Source organism: Rattus rattus, chromosome 4 (genome assembly GCF_011064425.1).
Source record: "Rattus rattus isolate New Zealand chromosome 4, Rrattus_CSIRO_v1, whole genome shotgun sequence".
Taxonomy (NCBI): Eukaryota; Metazoa; Chordata; class Mammalia; order Rodentia; family Muridae; genus Rattus; species Rattus rattus.
Genome location: NC_046157.1, coordinates 112345457 through 112359218, shown reverse-complemented (window position 1 = coordinate 112359218; position 13762 = coordinate 112345457). Strand labels below are relative to the sequence as shown.

Here is a 13762-nt window from a genome sequence, read left to right as displayed (position 1 = left end):
TGAAAAGAATGCTGCAGACGGCTTGGGCAGTCGGTACAAAGTGCATACCTCCCCCTCGGTGATGCTCATCTCTAAGAGTTACAGCTGCTGTCTTCACACTGCTAAACTTTTTGATATCCTTCTCCTCTCCTGTTGATCCGGTTCATTGTACACACATCTGACCCAAAGCAGGGAGCTTAAGGACTATCTTGCAGCCTGATAGCAAGGCAGTCTTGACATTTCCCTATTGGTTCAGTACTTTTAAAAATAGCCTTCAGAGTAGCACCATTCACCAGCCCATGTATTCACTGAAATACATGAGTGTGTGGGGATCGTTTCAGGTTACATGTAACACTGGGGAAACTCGGCCTGTGTTCTAGAGTCTGTGTTGTTACCCAGTGCCCCGCCCTTCCTGCTGCCTTGTGAAGTGTATCATAGCGTAGGGAAGCTACCTTAGAGTCGGTTAACAAATGGTTTGGTTTTCTTTACTGCAGATTGTGCGGACAGATCTGAAGGAGTTAAGAGATTTCAATTTGGATGGTGCACCTTACGGTTACACGCCCTTCTGCGACAGCAGGAGAGAGATGGATGGCTACCGCTTCTGGAAGTCAGGCTACTGGGCCAGTCATTTGGCTGGACGAAAGTATCACATCAGGTACTGAAGGGCGCTCCCTGCAGAATGCTTTGCTTAGGGCTCTTTACCTGTGTATAAAGAGAGCCTTAATTTATTTAGCTGCATATACTGCACTCTGTTATTCATAGTTTCTCTGTTAGCGTGTCCTGACAGATAATCTATTCAATACATTGTTTTGCCTATTTCAAGCATATTTGTCACCTCTTGGGTCAGTGTATGGGCTGGACATGGTGCCACATGCCTTTAATCCAGCACTTGGGAGACAAAAATAGGCAGATCTCTATGAGTTTGAAGCCAGTCTGATCTACAAAGTGAGATCCTGTCTCAAAAACCAACCAAACGAACAAACAAAACCCACCACCACCACCACAGGGCTGGAGAGATGTCTCAGAGGTGAGGAAGACTGACTGCTTTTCCCTAGTACCTGGGTTCAATCGCCAGCACCCACACGTGGGTTCACACCTGTCTGTAACCCCAGGTCCAGGCAACTGATGCCTTTTGGCCTGTGTAGGCACCATTTGCACATGATGTACAGACATAGATGCAGGTAAAACACCCATATACATAAAAAAAAAATTAAAGAAAAGATTTACCTGTTTTATGTGTATGAGTATTTTGCATGCATGAAGGCCAGCAGGTGTCAGATTCCTTGAAACTGGAGTTACAGGAGATTGTGAGCCCCTGTGTGCATGCTGGGAACCAAACTCTGACCCTCTAGAAGAGCAGCCAGGGCTCTCAACCTCTGAGCCTCCAGGGCCCTAAATAACTCCTTGCTGAAATGAACGCATACAGAGATGAATGATGAGGTACAGGGATTCAGTTTTATACTTTGTTCCCTGCCGCTCCCCCAGCTCCATCATCTAAGATGTCATCAGGATAGTGTTGACCGATTATTATTATTTATCAGTTTAATGATCTTTATCACTAAATCTTCCAATTAGCTAGAAATCTTGCCTCAGAAATTATTTACTTTTTAGACAGCAAAATAAAAAGCTGGTCAAAGTGAGCCATCAGAGCAGGGTGTGTGACCCTCTCTGCTGTGTGGCCATGCCCTCCATGGCCATCTTCCACTCACTCTCTCGGGGACACTGGCCTGTTCCATTCATGGCCTATCACACTGTTCACTTGGGTTCATTGTTGACACCGATCGATGGTTTGATTGTAACAAGCGTCTCCTCTTTGCTCAGTGCGCTGTATGTCGTGGATCTGAAGAAGTTTAGGAAAATAGCTGCTGGTGACAGACTCAGAGGACAGTACCAAGGTCTGAGTCAGGATCCCAACAGTCTTTCAAATCTTGATCAAGTAAGTGACCATTGGCTTGGCAGGACACATAAAAGCATGCCGCTTGTGTCTGAAAATGAAGTAGTGTTTGTGTGCTCTGTCAGACTGAACTGTTCCTTCATAGAAAGTAAGAGGTGTGTGTGTGTGTGTGTGTGTGTGTGTGTGTGTGTGTGTGTGTGTGAGAGAGAGAGAGAGAGAGAGAGAGAGAGAGAGAGAGAGAGAGACTGACTGACTGACTTATGTCTGATCTCAAAGGGACCGAGACTGTCAAATAGCTCAGAATCCACACAATAAAGTATTAAATTTTTTTTAACACTGACCCCCATGTCAGAAACTTTCAGGAAGGCTTGCGGAATAACTTTTCAAATAGCAGATTTTCAGAAGTGAAGTTTCAGGTTTGTTTCGTTTGGGTTTGTGTCTGTTCGTCTTTATGTGCATGGGTGGTTTGCCTGCGTGTAGGGCTGTGCACTGTGTGTGCTGTGCTCCCACAGACCAGAAGAGCGAGGGAGTCTGATGACCCTGAGTTGGAGGGACGGACAGTTGTTAGATGCTGTGCTGGGTCCTGTGGAGGAGCAGCCAGTGCTCCTCCCCTCAGCCTTCTCTTCAGCCCCAGTTGTAGCTTTAGGTGTTTTAGATACCTACTGTCACTCTGCTGCTGTGGCTGCCGCTGCTGCTGTTTTGAGACTAGGTATTACTTGTAGCCTTGGTTGGCCTGGAACTTTGTAATCAAGACTGGTCTAGAAATCCACCTGCCTCTGCCCCTATCCCCGAGAGCTGAGATTAAAGGCATGAGCCACCACGCCAGCTTAGTCTCATGTATCTTAAGCATTTTGTTTAAAGTCTTTCTTAAAATATTTTGTCATTTATTGTGATATGTAGCATCATGAAAAGAATCCATCTTCAGGTGTATCCCAGAGTCAGCACAAAGCCAAGGTCATAACCAGAACCCCGTCAGGGGCATGTCATCACGGATACCAGACTGCTGCCCTTCACCCCGACTTTGATGGGACTCAGCCGTCTTGCTGCTCGGTAGACTCAGTACTGAGCCTGTAGTCTCGCCTGGGTACCATGCTTCTATTCAGCCTCTTGCCCCCTGCTGCCCTGGAGATGTGTGCCCTCTATTCACATTCCTTTGTAGTTTGTGTGTCCTTCACTAGCTGATCTCCATTTGCGTCTCTTCCTCCTCCTGTCCTTCCTTTTAGCTATGCATGGTGAAGCACACCTTGAATTCTAGCCTTTGGAGGAAGAGACAGCCTGGTCTACATAGAGAGTTCTAGGACAGCAAAGAAACCCTGTCTCAAAAACAAAACAAAGTTTGGGAAATACGCTCTCCAAACTAGCTGTGAATTCTGGACTCCAGCAGTCCTCTTGCCTCAGCCTTCTGAGAAGCAGGCACTCCAAGCTTGTGCCACCCTGTCCTGAAATATTTGTAACATTTCACTTATGTGAACCATGCCGCTGCATGTTTTTGAGCTGGTTTTTGTGTACTGATGAGTGCCGTTAACATCTTAATTTATGTCAGTACGATTTGCATGAGTGCTAGCTAGCATTAGAAGTGTATGTATAAGAGCCACTCCGTTGCTCCTCCTTTGGACTGTTAGCAGTTGTGTCTTTGCCACAAGTTTGGTTGGTTTGCAGAGAGTGTGAGGAAAGAGTCTGTCTTTGTTCTTTTGTATTTATCCCCATTACTTTGGAGGAACATCATTCTGTGGTTTAACCAGGACCTCATAGTGCTGGGCGGACCCCAGCACCAGACACACCTGCAGCTCCATGTGCTTGGAGTATATATTCAGTGAATTTAAGCCCGCAACTTGGCAGTTCTGTCTTTTAGAAGTTTTAGTGTCATTCCTCTTTCCTGCCTTTGGTTTCTGAGTTTCCAGCTGGGCTGTTACCTGCCGCCCTGAATACTTTGTTTTGAGATCACTGTCTTCTGGCTGTGCTCGAGATCTGTATTTCAGGGACACGGGCAGGTGGTTGGCTGGTGGAGTGTTGTTGTGAGGTTTTTTTGTTTTTTTGTTTTTGTTTTTTTTTTTTTTGAGATGGGCTCACACTGTAGCTGAGGCTGGCCTGGAGCTCAGTTCTGTAGCCAGGCTGGCCTCCATCTCACCATCCTCCTGCTTCAGCTTCCCGAGGGCTAAGGGCACAGGTGCTTGCCGCATGGCCGCTTCATGCTACATTAGTATCACGTTCCCAGGGATCCCTCTACCAGGTACTTCTGCCTCCATTTCCCTCTTTCTTGCTTGGTTTTAGCAGGGTTTGTGGTTTTTCTTTAAAATTTGTGACTCTGTTCTATTTTGGAAATTGTCTTTGACTGTCTTTAGGCAGCACCCTGCAGAGCTTCCTTTTTTTAAAAAAGATTTATTTATTTAATGTATGAGTCCACTGTAGCTGTCTTCAGACACCAGAAGAGGGCATCAGATCTCATTACAGATGGTTGTGAGCCACCATGTGGTTGCTGGGAATTGAACTCAGGACCTCTGGAAGAGCAGTCAGTGCTCTTAACCACTGAGCCATCTCTCCAGCCCCTGTAGAGCTTCCTGACTAATTATCTGCCTTTACTTGGCGCTCTCCTCCCTCCCCCTCCCCCTCCCCCTTCCCTCCTCATTTAATTTGTTATTTTAGTCTTTTGTACTTTGTTCTTCAGGGTTCGTCCCTAATTTTAGTTAACAGATTTGCTTCCACTTCAGTATTTTTGTTTTCAGTCTGTGGTGAAGTTCTCTACCTTTATTTTTAGCAGCCGTCTCATGCAGAGCAACTGTTTGGACTACAAGGTCTGTGACCCACCTGCTGGCTTTCACCTCATGACCTCTGTGCATATGACTATTTTTGTTCATGTTTTCTCTCAGCCGTGTTTCTTTTCTCTGTTTTTTCTCTTTTATTGAAAATAGATTTTTCCCCCTCACATAATATATCCTGGTTCTAGTTTCCCATTCCTCCCCCGCTCACATTGGATTCACTTGCTTTCTGTCTCTTAGTAGAAAATAGCTTCTAAGGGATAATAATAAAATACAGTATAAAAAGATAAAACAAAAGCTAACACATTCACAAAACCAATAGAAGCAAGAAAAAGCACAAGAATCAGAAACCCACTCATTTGCATACTTAGCAATCCCATAAAAACCCCAAACTGGGGGGTTGGGGATTTAGCTCAGTGGTAGAGCGCTTGCCTAGGAAGCGCAAGGCCCTGGGTTCGGTCCCCAGCTCCGAAAAAAAGAACCCCCCCCAAAAAAAAACAAAAAAAACCCCAAAAAACCCCAAGCTGGAAGCCATGATATATATTGCAAAGGAGGTGTAGGTATATTTTATAATATAAAATATAATATAAATTATTATAATAAACATTATATATCATTATATATATAATTAAAAGAAGACAAAAATTTTTTTAAAGGGAAAAATCCCCAAGGTGACATTATGAATCCGAGAACCTCTAAAGATACCATTGAGCTTTTCTGTTGGTCATCTCCTACTGGGCTTCTCCTACTGGGCATCTCCTACTGGGCATCTCCTACTGGGCATCTCCTACTGGGCATCTCCTACTGGGCATCTCCTACTGGGCTTCTCCTACTGGGCTTCTCCTACTGGGCTTCTCCTACTGGGCATCTCCTACTGGGCATCTCCTACTGGGCATCTCCTACTGGGCTTCTCCTACTGGGCATCTCCTACTGGGCATCTCCCTACTGGGCATCTCCTCCATCTCCTACTGGGCATCTCCTACTGGGCATCTCCCTACTGGGCTTCTCCCCTACTGGGCATCTCCTACTGGGCATCTCCTACTGGGCATCTCCTACTGGGCATCTCCTACTGGGCATCTCCTACTGGGCTTCTCCTACTGGGCATCTCCTACTGGGCATCTCCTACTAGGCGTGCAGCCTGCCCTTAAGTAGTTTGTTTCACCAGAGAGACTTCCTTGAAGGAAACTAAATTTTCCTCTGCCAGTGGTTGTTAATTGGAGCTGCTTCTAGGTTAGCAATGGAACCGTGTCCACTTCTCCATTCAGCTCTGGGACCCTGTGCAGGCCCATGATTGAACTATGATTGTAGCAGAATGTCAGTAGGGGTCGTTTTATTTCTGTGTTTTGTTTTGTTTTGTTGAAGGACAATAGGTTTTTTTAAGGACTTTGTTTTACCTAGGTTCCTGGGCTGTCTAGTCTCAGGTTCTTGGTCAGTCAAGCAGTGACAGGGATGGGTTCCATCTTGTGGGCTGGGACTAAATCAGGTCAGCTACTGTGTGTTACTGACAGTGGGCTCCCAGATCCGCAGGTTGAGATCAACTGAAAACTCCAGGCCAAGAGTAGAGCAGGGAGCAGGGCTATGAACTCACAGTGCTTCACAGTGCGCCTCCTCCAGAGAGGCCACACCATGTTCCCAAACAGCCCAGCCAGCTGCGAACTGAGCTCAAGAACTGAGCCTGTGAGGGGAATCCTCCTTCAAACCACCCCAGTGGTTCACCCTGAAGTTGCAGCTGTGTCCTTAGTATGCAGAGCTGGTCCCTCAGAACTCCTGTCAACAACAAGCGCTGTGTGTGAGTCTTAGTTGCTGGGGATGGGTGGCTACTGAAACCCTGAGAAGGCATCTCTAAGCACCTGTGCTAGAGAAAGAACCCCAGGCTTTGAGAGTCGCTGTTCTCTTATTGGTCTTTGAGGCCTGCAAGCTTATGCTTTCATTCTCTTTGATGGTGGTGGTGACAGTGAGCGGGGCCTTGTACATGCAGAGCACACACCACAGAACCACTTGACTCCCAGCCTCAACCATGTGTCTTTCCTAACACCGTCAGCTCCTCGGCATCTCAGGGATCCATAGTCTCGTTTACCTCGTCTGCTGATGCTGAAAGTAGGTTTGTTCTTCCTGAAGAACATGGCGTTTAGTGGACACTGTTCTTACCACAGTAGTGCAGGTTCCAGTGTCTAGAGGTAAACTCAGACCAAGACTGACATTTGATCATTTCAGTTTACTTTGTTGACAGGGTTTGATGAAGGAAACTTCTCCGTCACTTTCTATTTCTGTGACAGAACACCATGACCAACGCCATTGGCAAAGCCTTAGCTAGGCCTGTGGTGTCAGAGGGTCAGAGTCCTTGATAGTCAGGCAAAGAAAACGCCAAACCAAAAACCAAAAAGCACGGAAGCAGAAACAGCTGAGCGCTCACCTCTTAACTATGAGTGAGAGACGGAGAGAGATGGTGTAGGTCTTTTGAAGTGTCAGTCTGCCCCCAGTGACACACCTCCTCCAACAAGGCCACACCTCCTGACCCGGCCCCATATGGTTGGTGGGAATAGTTCCACCATGTGGGATCAAGTATTCAGACCTATGATCCGTGTTCATTCAGACCAGCACAGGAGCCGTCTGTCTGTCTTACCCCATTGCATATAAGGCTGTGGTGCTTGTTGCTTGCAACAGACGACTTGGTGTGGCCTGGTTATGGTTCTGAGACAGGATCTCACGTAGCCACGCTGGCTGGAACTCAGTGACTGTGAACCCTCCTGCCTCTGCCTCCAGAGTGCTGGGATTGCAGTGCACAGTGCTACACTCAGCCATTCTTTACAAGCTTCAGCCAGTCAGTTCTGTGCATTTATTCCAGTGGTATATTGGATTTCCCCCAGAGTGTTAGGACAGTGGAACGTTTTATTGTGGGAGAAATGTGGGCCCTGGCACTTGGGAGCAGGAAGTCAGTGCTTCTCTTCTGGAAAACTATAGAGTGTAAGACCCTTCAGAAGTGAGCAGGCTGCATGGTGACTCACCTCTGTAATCTCAGCACATGAGAGGCCAGGCACGAGGACTTCCCAAGACCCAGACCAGCATGGGCAACAGACTCAACAAAGCAAAACAATGGGAATTTTTTTAAATTTACTTTCATACTGGGAAATGTAGTCGAATATTGCTTGTGTTGTTTTGGTTGTTTTTTATATGTATACATGTTTGCCTGCATGTGTGTATATGCACCATCTGTGTGCCTAGAGCTGGAGGAGCCCATAAAGGGCACCAGATCGCCTGGCATTAGAGATACAGATGGTTGTGAGCAGCCAGATGGTGGGAACCAACCTGGATCCTCTGTAAGAGGTGCTAATGCCCTGAACTGCATAGTCACCCCTTCGGCTCCTAGTTGAGGGAGAATTATTGTGTGTTTTTGTAAGTTCTACTTATGTGTACACGTGCTTATACGTGGAAATGTGCAGGTGTGTGTAGGTGTCTGCAGAGGCCAGAAAGAGGCATCAGACCCCCTGGGTTCTGGGAGGTGAACCCGGCGCTCTGGAAGAACGGGATGCTCTTAATGCTGAGCCAGCTCTCCAGCCCTCCAGTTGAACTCTAAGCCAACACTGCTTGCTTACTTAAATTTCTTTCTGCATTTTAGATCTTTGTGTTTTATTTCTTTACCAAATAGGATTTGCCCAATAACATGATCCATCAGGTGCCAATCAAATCGCTCCCTCAGGAGTGGCTTTGGTGTGAGACGTGGTGTGACGATGCCTCTAAGAAGCGGGCCAAGACCATCGACCTGGTGAGCTGCCCTCCCTCCCTGTCCTGGGGCCTGTGACAGAGCCTGGCGGCTGCCATCGCCCATTCAAGTTGGCTTTCTCTGAGTTGTGCTTGGAGCTGCAGAGCATGTCCTGGTCACGTCTGCAGGGCTCTTCCTTGATTGCCAGATGCAGCAGCCTGCAGGGCTGTTTTCTGCTGCGTCACCCTTGTCTTCCACTTCATCCCTGTGCCTGGACAGGTTTCTGTTTAACCTGTAACCTTTGCTGCCCTTGGTTTTGAGAGCAGTTTACTGATTAGCCAGGCTAGCCCTAAAATCCTGCTCTCCCTTAGTCTCACGGGTGCTGCTGGAGCCCTGTGGCATCTGGACAGAGTGCCTTTGCACCACTGAGGTGTGTTGGTTGTGTTTTCAGTGTAATAATCCCATGACTAAGGAGCCCAAACTGGAGGCTGCTGTGCGGATCGTCCCTGAGTGGCAAGACTACGACCAGGAGATCAAGCAGTTGCAGATCCTCTTCCAAGAGGAGAAAGAGTTGGGGACCCTGCATGAAGAGGAGACACAGGAAGGTGAGTGTGAGCCTGACTTTGGATAAGTCATTCCCAGCTTCCGATTTGTTGCTGAGACAATGGAGGGGTCCCTTGCCCTGACCCCATCCAGGGCCTGTTTTTCATTTTGTCCCTTCAGCCAGCCGTCTGAACAGCACATTCAATGCAGTTTTGTCGTCCTCCACCCAACAAACATGCGTGCTTACTTGTTTTGGTCAAAAATTTTGTGTGTGTGTGTGTGTGTGTGTGTGTGTGTGTGTGTGTATTTAGTGGTGGGGTGCACACAGGTGTTGGTGTGTGTGTATGTGTGTATGTATATATGTATATGTACCTATGTGTGTATTTAGTGGTGGGTGCACACAGGTGCTGGTGTGTGTATGTGTGTGTATGTATGTATGTATGTACCTATGTGTGTATGTACCTATGTGTGTATTTAGTGGTGGGTGCACACAGGTGCTGGTGTGTGTATGTGTGTGTATGTATGTATGTATGTATGTATGTATGTATGTATGTACCTATGTGTATATTTGGTGGTGGGGTGCACACAGGTGTTGGTGTGTACCACCAGCACGCCTGTAGATGTCAGGACAGCTTACTTTGAGCGGCCAGCTCTCTCCTTCTACCACAGCCTTACAGCAAACCGCTCATGGGGCGATTGTGGGGTTTTCTTTTGAAGCCACTAAAGCTTGCAAATAAACTCTCATACCCTTGTCTGTCAATGCAAGTCTAGAGGGTTTGCGCCAGGCTGGGGAGTGAGAGGACCAAGAGGTAAACTCACTTGCACCAGCCTATACCAGTGAGTAAATTGGACTCTTGATTATGAACTTCTCCTCCTTTAAACTCATCCTAAGAAGCAAGTGCAGAGTTTGGATCTTGAGTGACTTGAGAGTCCGTCCTGGAGACTGCAGGATAGTAAGTGTCATGGCTAGAAGGTTACAGTTACACACTCACCACAAAAACTCGGATCTAGAGCAGGAGAGACAGCTCAGCTTTAAAAATCACTGTAACTCCAGTTCCAGGGCATCTGATGCCCTCTTCTGGCCTTTGTGAGCTCAGCATGCATGTGGTACAGGAACATAAGGCAGAATACCCAGACACATAAAGAATGAAAATAGGTATTTTTAAGAAATTCATTATGCAGTTACTTATGGATAAATGGACAAAGTAAAGGAACAGACTGTTCAGAAGAAGAGCATACGTGAGGTATGGAGACAGTGCTCACATCAGAGTCACCATTAGTATCTGTACCTCAAATGTAGATGGAGTGCTAAAGCCATCATAGAGGAAGGACGGTGGTGAGACTGGTGAACGAGCCTTGCTGAAGCTGTCCGTGTGTCTGGAAAGCCTTGTTTAAAAGCAGCGGGTCTGAGCCTTTAAATTCTGTACCAATGGGCCAGAGAGATGGCTCAGCAGGACAAGTGTTTGCTTCATAACCTGAGTCCTCATTCCCACAACTCAGGTCAAAGCAAAGGAGAGAACCCACTCCTCAGAGTTGTCCTGTGAGCGCACGTGTGCTCCGTGACACGTGTACAATAATGGTAGCAAGTACAAGTGTGTTATGCAAGAAATGCTTCTCTCTTCAGCAATGCCTCTATTGAGAATCATCTTAAATAACTCAAGGGAAAAGCAATACACGCGGAGAGGGAGGCTTACTTTCCTGATACATATCAATTAGCATCGTTAAAACAGTTTGAGGATCAGAGAACAGCTCCCCTGGCTCACAGAAAGAGTGTGTAAGTGCAGCAGGCCTCCGAGAAGTGTGTGGCGCTGCCCTCGTGGGGGCAGTGAGAGCCCAAGGGCAAGCGGCATTCTTCAAACTGAGACTGTCTCCTTCTCTCAGGCTTGCTTTCAGACCTTCATACAGAAAGGTGAATGCCAAGCTTCTGTAACCATCTGAGGACTGCAGTGCTGTGGGCCGTGCTCACACCGGGTTATGACTTAAACCTCACGTTCCGTTGTTCTCTCCCCAGGATCTCAGAAGCATGAAGAATTATGATCTCTGGAGGAAGATAGGGGACCCACCGTCTGACAGTTTTGTACTAAATGCTGTTTTTTTCTGATCTGTTGAAACAACTGCTGATGAACTGACTGATTGGGCAGGTGTATCACACCTATTGATCTGAGCATTTGATTAGACTACTGCACCCTAGTGGGTGCTAGATCCTTGGGGCTAAGGCTCTGTTGGATTTGTACCTCAGAGGAAGACAAGTGACCGATCTTCTGGGACTCTCTTCTCGCCAGAGGGAACTGAAAGAAGCCCAGTCCTTCGGTGCCCACATCCCAGAGCACACATTGTTGTGCTGGTCCAGGAGCTGGCCAGAAAGGTCACCATGCTCTTCCTTACCTCAGTTTACCTGCAGCCCTTGCTGCAGTGCAGATGCCCACCCTGTACCAGGTCAGGCCGGCAGATGCTTCATCCATGCCTCAAGGTCTACGCCAACACGCTTCTCCCATCTCCTCTCCTCCCCTCCCCCTCCCCTTCCCAAGCATTGGGCTCCTTGTTTAATTGAGCCAAACCAATAATCATGTGTCTTCAGGGTTGGCTCAGTACAGTTGCTAAGCAAATCGGTCTTCAGGAGAACTGGGGTGGTGTGGATAAGACTGGACAAACAGCAGGTAGCGGAGTTTTGGGGTGTTCAAGGGAAGACAGAAACATTGGCCATTCTCTTCAGTCCACTATGGCTGAAGTCAAAGGAAGCTTGATTCTGTTCCCAGTGAACTTTCTAGGTAATTGTTTTGTAAACAATTTTTATATTTATGAAAATGTTTTGCCTTTTCTTCCTACTTTCTAAAAAGCTGTTGGTTATCAGTTTCCTGGCTGGGCATAGGCGTCCTGAGTCCCTCAGTAACCCCTCTCAGCTTACTCGGCCTCCATCCGGATGGTCACCATTCTGTCTGCCCTTTCCCCCTTGTAGAGTTTTCTCTCGGACCCTGGAGACTGTGTCTTTGGATGTTTCTTCCCCCAAGTGCTCTCAGACCTATGACCAGGAATGACTCTATCTCTGGAACTCAGTTTCCTATACTCTTCTGTCTTTCCCTTTGGCTTTGGCTCTGAGGGTCGGTCACCTTTGGCCTTTGAGACTTGCCAAGGTCCGGTCTGGTTGTAAGGTACCTGCTGCTATCTGAAACAGCGCCCTTCATTGCTTTGTGTGTTTTCACAGCCACAGCCCAGCATCACCTCAGGAGCAGCCTGGGCTGAGGAGCCTTTGAGGGGTTGTTAACCTGGCTGGAGGTGTAGGTGTGTAGTGTCCTCTCTGCCCAGGACTCAGGGATCTATGCAGAGTAAGTGTTGCTGGGCACCGGGCTGCCCTCCAGCTCACAGGGGCAGGTTTAAAAAATCAGAAGGGAGCTGGGGTGTGGCTCAGTGGCAGACAGTGCTTATCCAGCAAACCCAAGGCCTTGCCTTCTGTCTGGCCCTATACCCCCACATACACACAAAAATAAAGACTGAATATGAGGAAGGAGTACTGTAGGTGACTAAGTCCCCATCTATCTAAGTTAGGTTTCAAGGAAGAATGACCTACAGGAGCCATGGTTGGGGATTTGAGTGGGCAGTTGTTAAGTAATAAATAGCGAGAGACAAAAAAATACATCGATTGGGAACTCAGAGAACCAGCATAAATCCCTTAACTCAGTCAGCTGGAGTTCCCTGCTGAGAGCCCTGGGGAGAGCACAAGTGTCCCCCCTCAGTTGAGGTTTCCAAGTAAAAGAACAAAGAGAGACACTAAAAATAACATCATCCAATTCGGTGCTCTCAACATCCCCCAGAAACCAGCTGGGAAGCTGACACGGTCAGCCAGAGTTTCCCCGGGCATGCGTCCGTCCATCCCTCTCCCACTGCAGGCGCTTTCGTGTTGAGGACAGGCTGTAGCTGAGCCCTCTGACCTTGGAAAGGTGTCTGGGGATAAATTACTTCCCGGCTGTTTCCAAGGATGTTGTATTTTGACTCTTGGAGTAGCAAACTGTTTTGTCATTTGTTATGAAGTTGGGGAGGGGCACACATCCCTAGACAAAGGCCGTGGAGGATACTTTGAGGTAAACATGTCCCATAGCTAGCGTCTTAGCTTAACTAGCACATTTATTGATACAATGTATATTACAACATGAATTTTAAAAATAAAAAAATTTACCACACATATATCAAGTAATTAATTTTTTTGCCCCATTTTCAAATCCAATTGTGATCTTAAGATCCAGCCTTTGTTCAGGCTTCATGTCCACACTGGATTAAGCTTTCAGGGATGCCCCACTGCTGTGCCCAACTGTAAGCAGAAGCCGTCTTCCCAGTGTCCTGGGAGCCTGGAGTGTTGGGCAGGGAATAGTCCGTGCTTATAAATGCTGGCCCTGGTGACCAGTTGCCTTTTTACCAAGACATGTGTGCATCATCTGTGGAAAAGGAAGATGTAGGTCCCCTGTGGTCCTTTAGCCCCTAGTGTGTCACCACCTTGATGTAAGTTGTATTCACAGTTGATGCTGGCTTAGCCAGACCCAGCCTGCTTCTAAAGCTGTCCAGGCCCCTCCTCTGCCGGTTCCTTCCTCGCTTCCTGTGGATTAATCATCTCTATAGATAAAGCAACTGCCACAAATGGGATGCCGCCTTCAAGTGCCCCCGGAAGGGCATCCCTGTCAGTATCACCTGACATCACCATGTAAGAGCATACTGTGACTGAAGAAAGAGATGAATTATTCTCCAAGAAGCAGGAAGTAACTGATCACATGGATTATTCAGGCTTCTGGAAAGTTCCAAGTTCTTGGCCTGCGTCTAAACGGTTCTTTGACCTCTTGTCATGTAGGAGTAGAATTGTTTCCTTTCTGAATCACTAGGGCAGTGTGACCTGTGACATGTCAG

The 13762-nt window shown here is 47.4% G+C and overlaps 1 protein-coding gene across 1 annotated transcript in view; it reads left to right on the top strand.

The window, feature by feature from the left end:
• Positions 1–13051, top strand: part of Uggt1 (UDP-glucose glycoprotein glucosyltransferase 1) — a 110425-nt gene extending 97374 nt beyond the window's left edge. Inside the window, exons 37-41 of the mRNA XM_032900915.1 lie at positions 474–634; positions 1801–1915; positions 8276–8392; positions 8781–8934; positions 10884–13051. Of these exons, the coding sequence (XP_032756806.1) occupies positions 474–634; positions 1801–1915; positions 8276–8392; positions 8781–8934; positions 10884–10909 (573 nt within the window). The 3' untranslated portion in view covers positions 10910–13051. The remainder of the gene's footprint in view (positions 1–473; positions 635–1800; positions 1916–8275; positions 8393–8780; positions 8935–10883) is intronic.
• Positions 13052–13762: the final 711 nt, after the last annotated feature.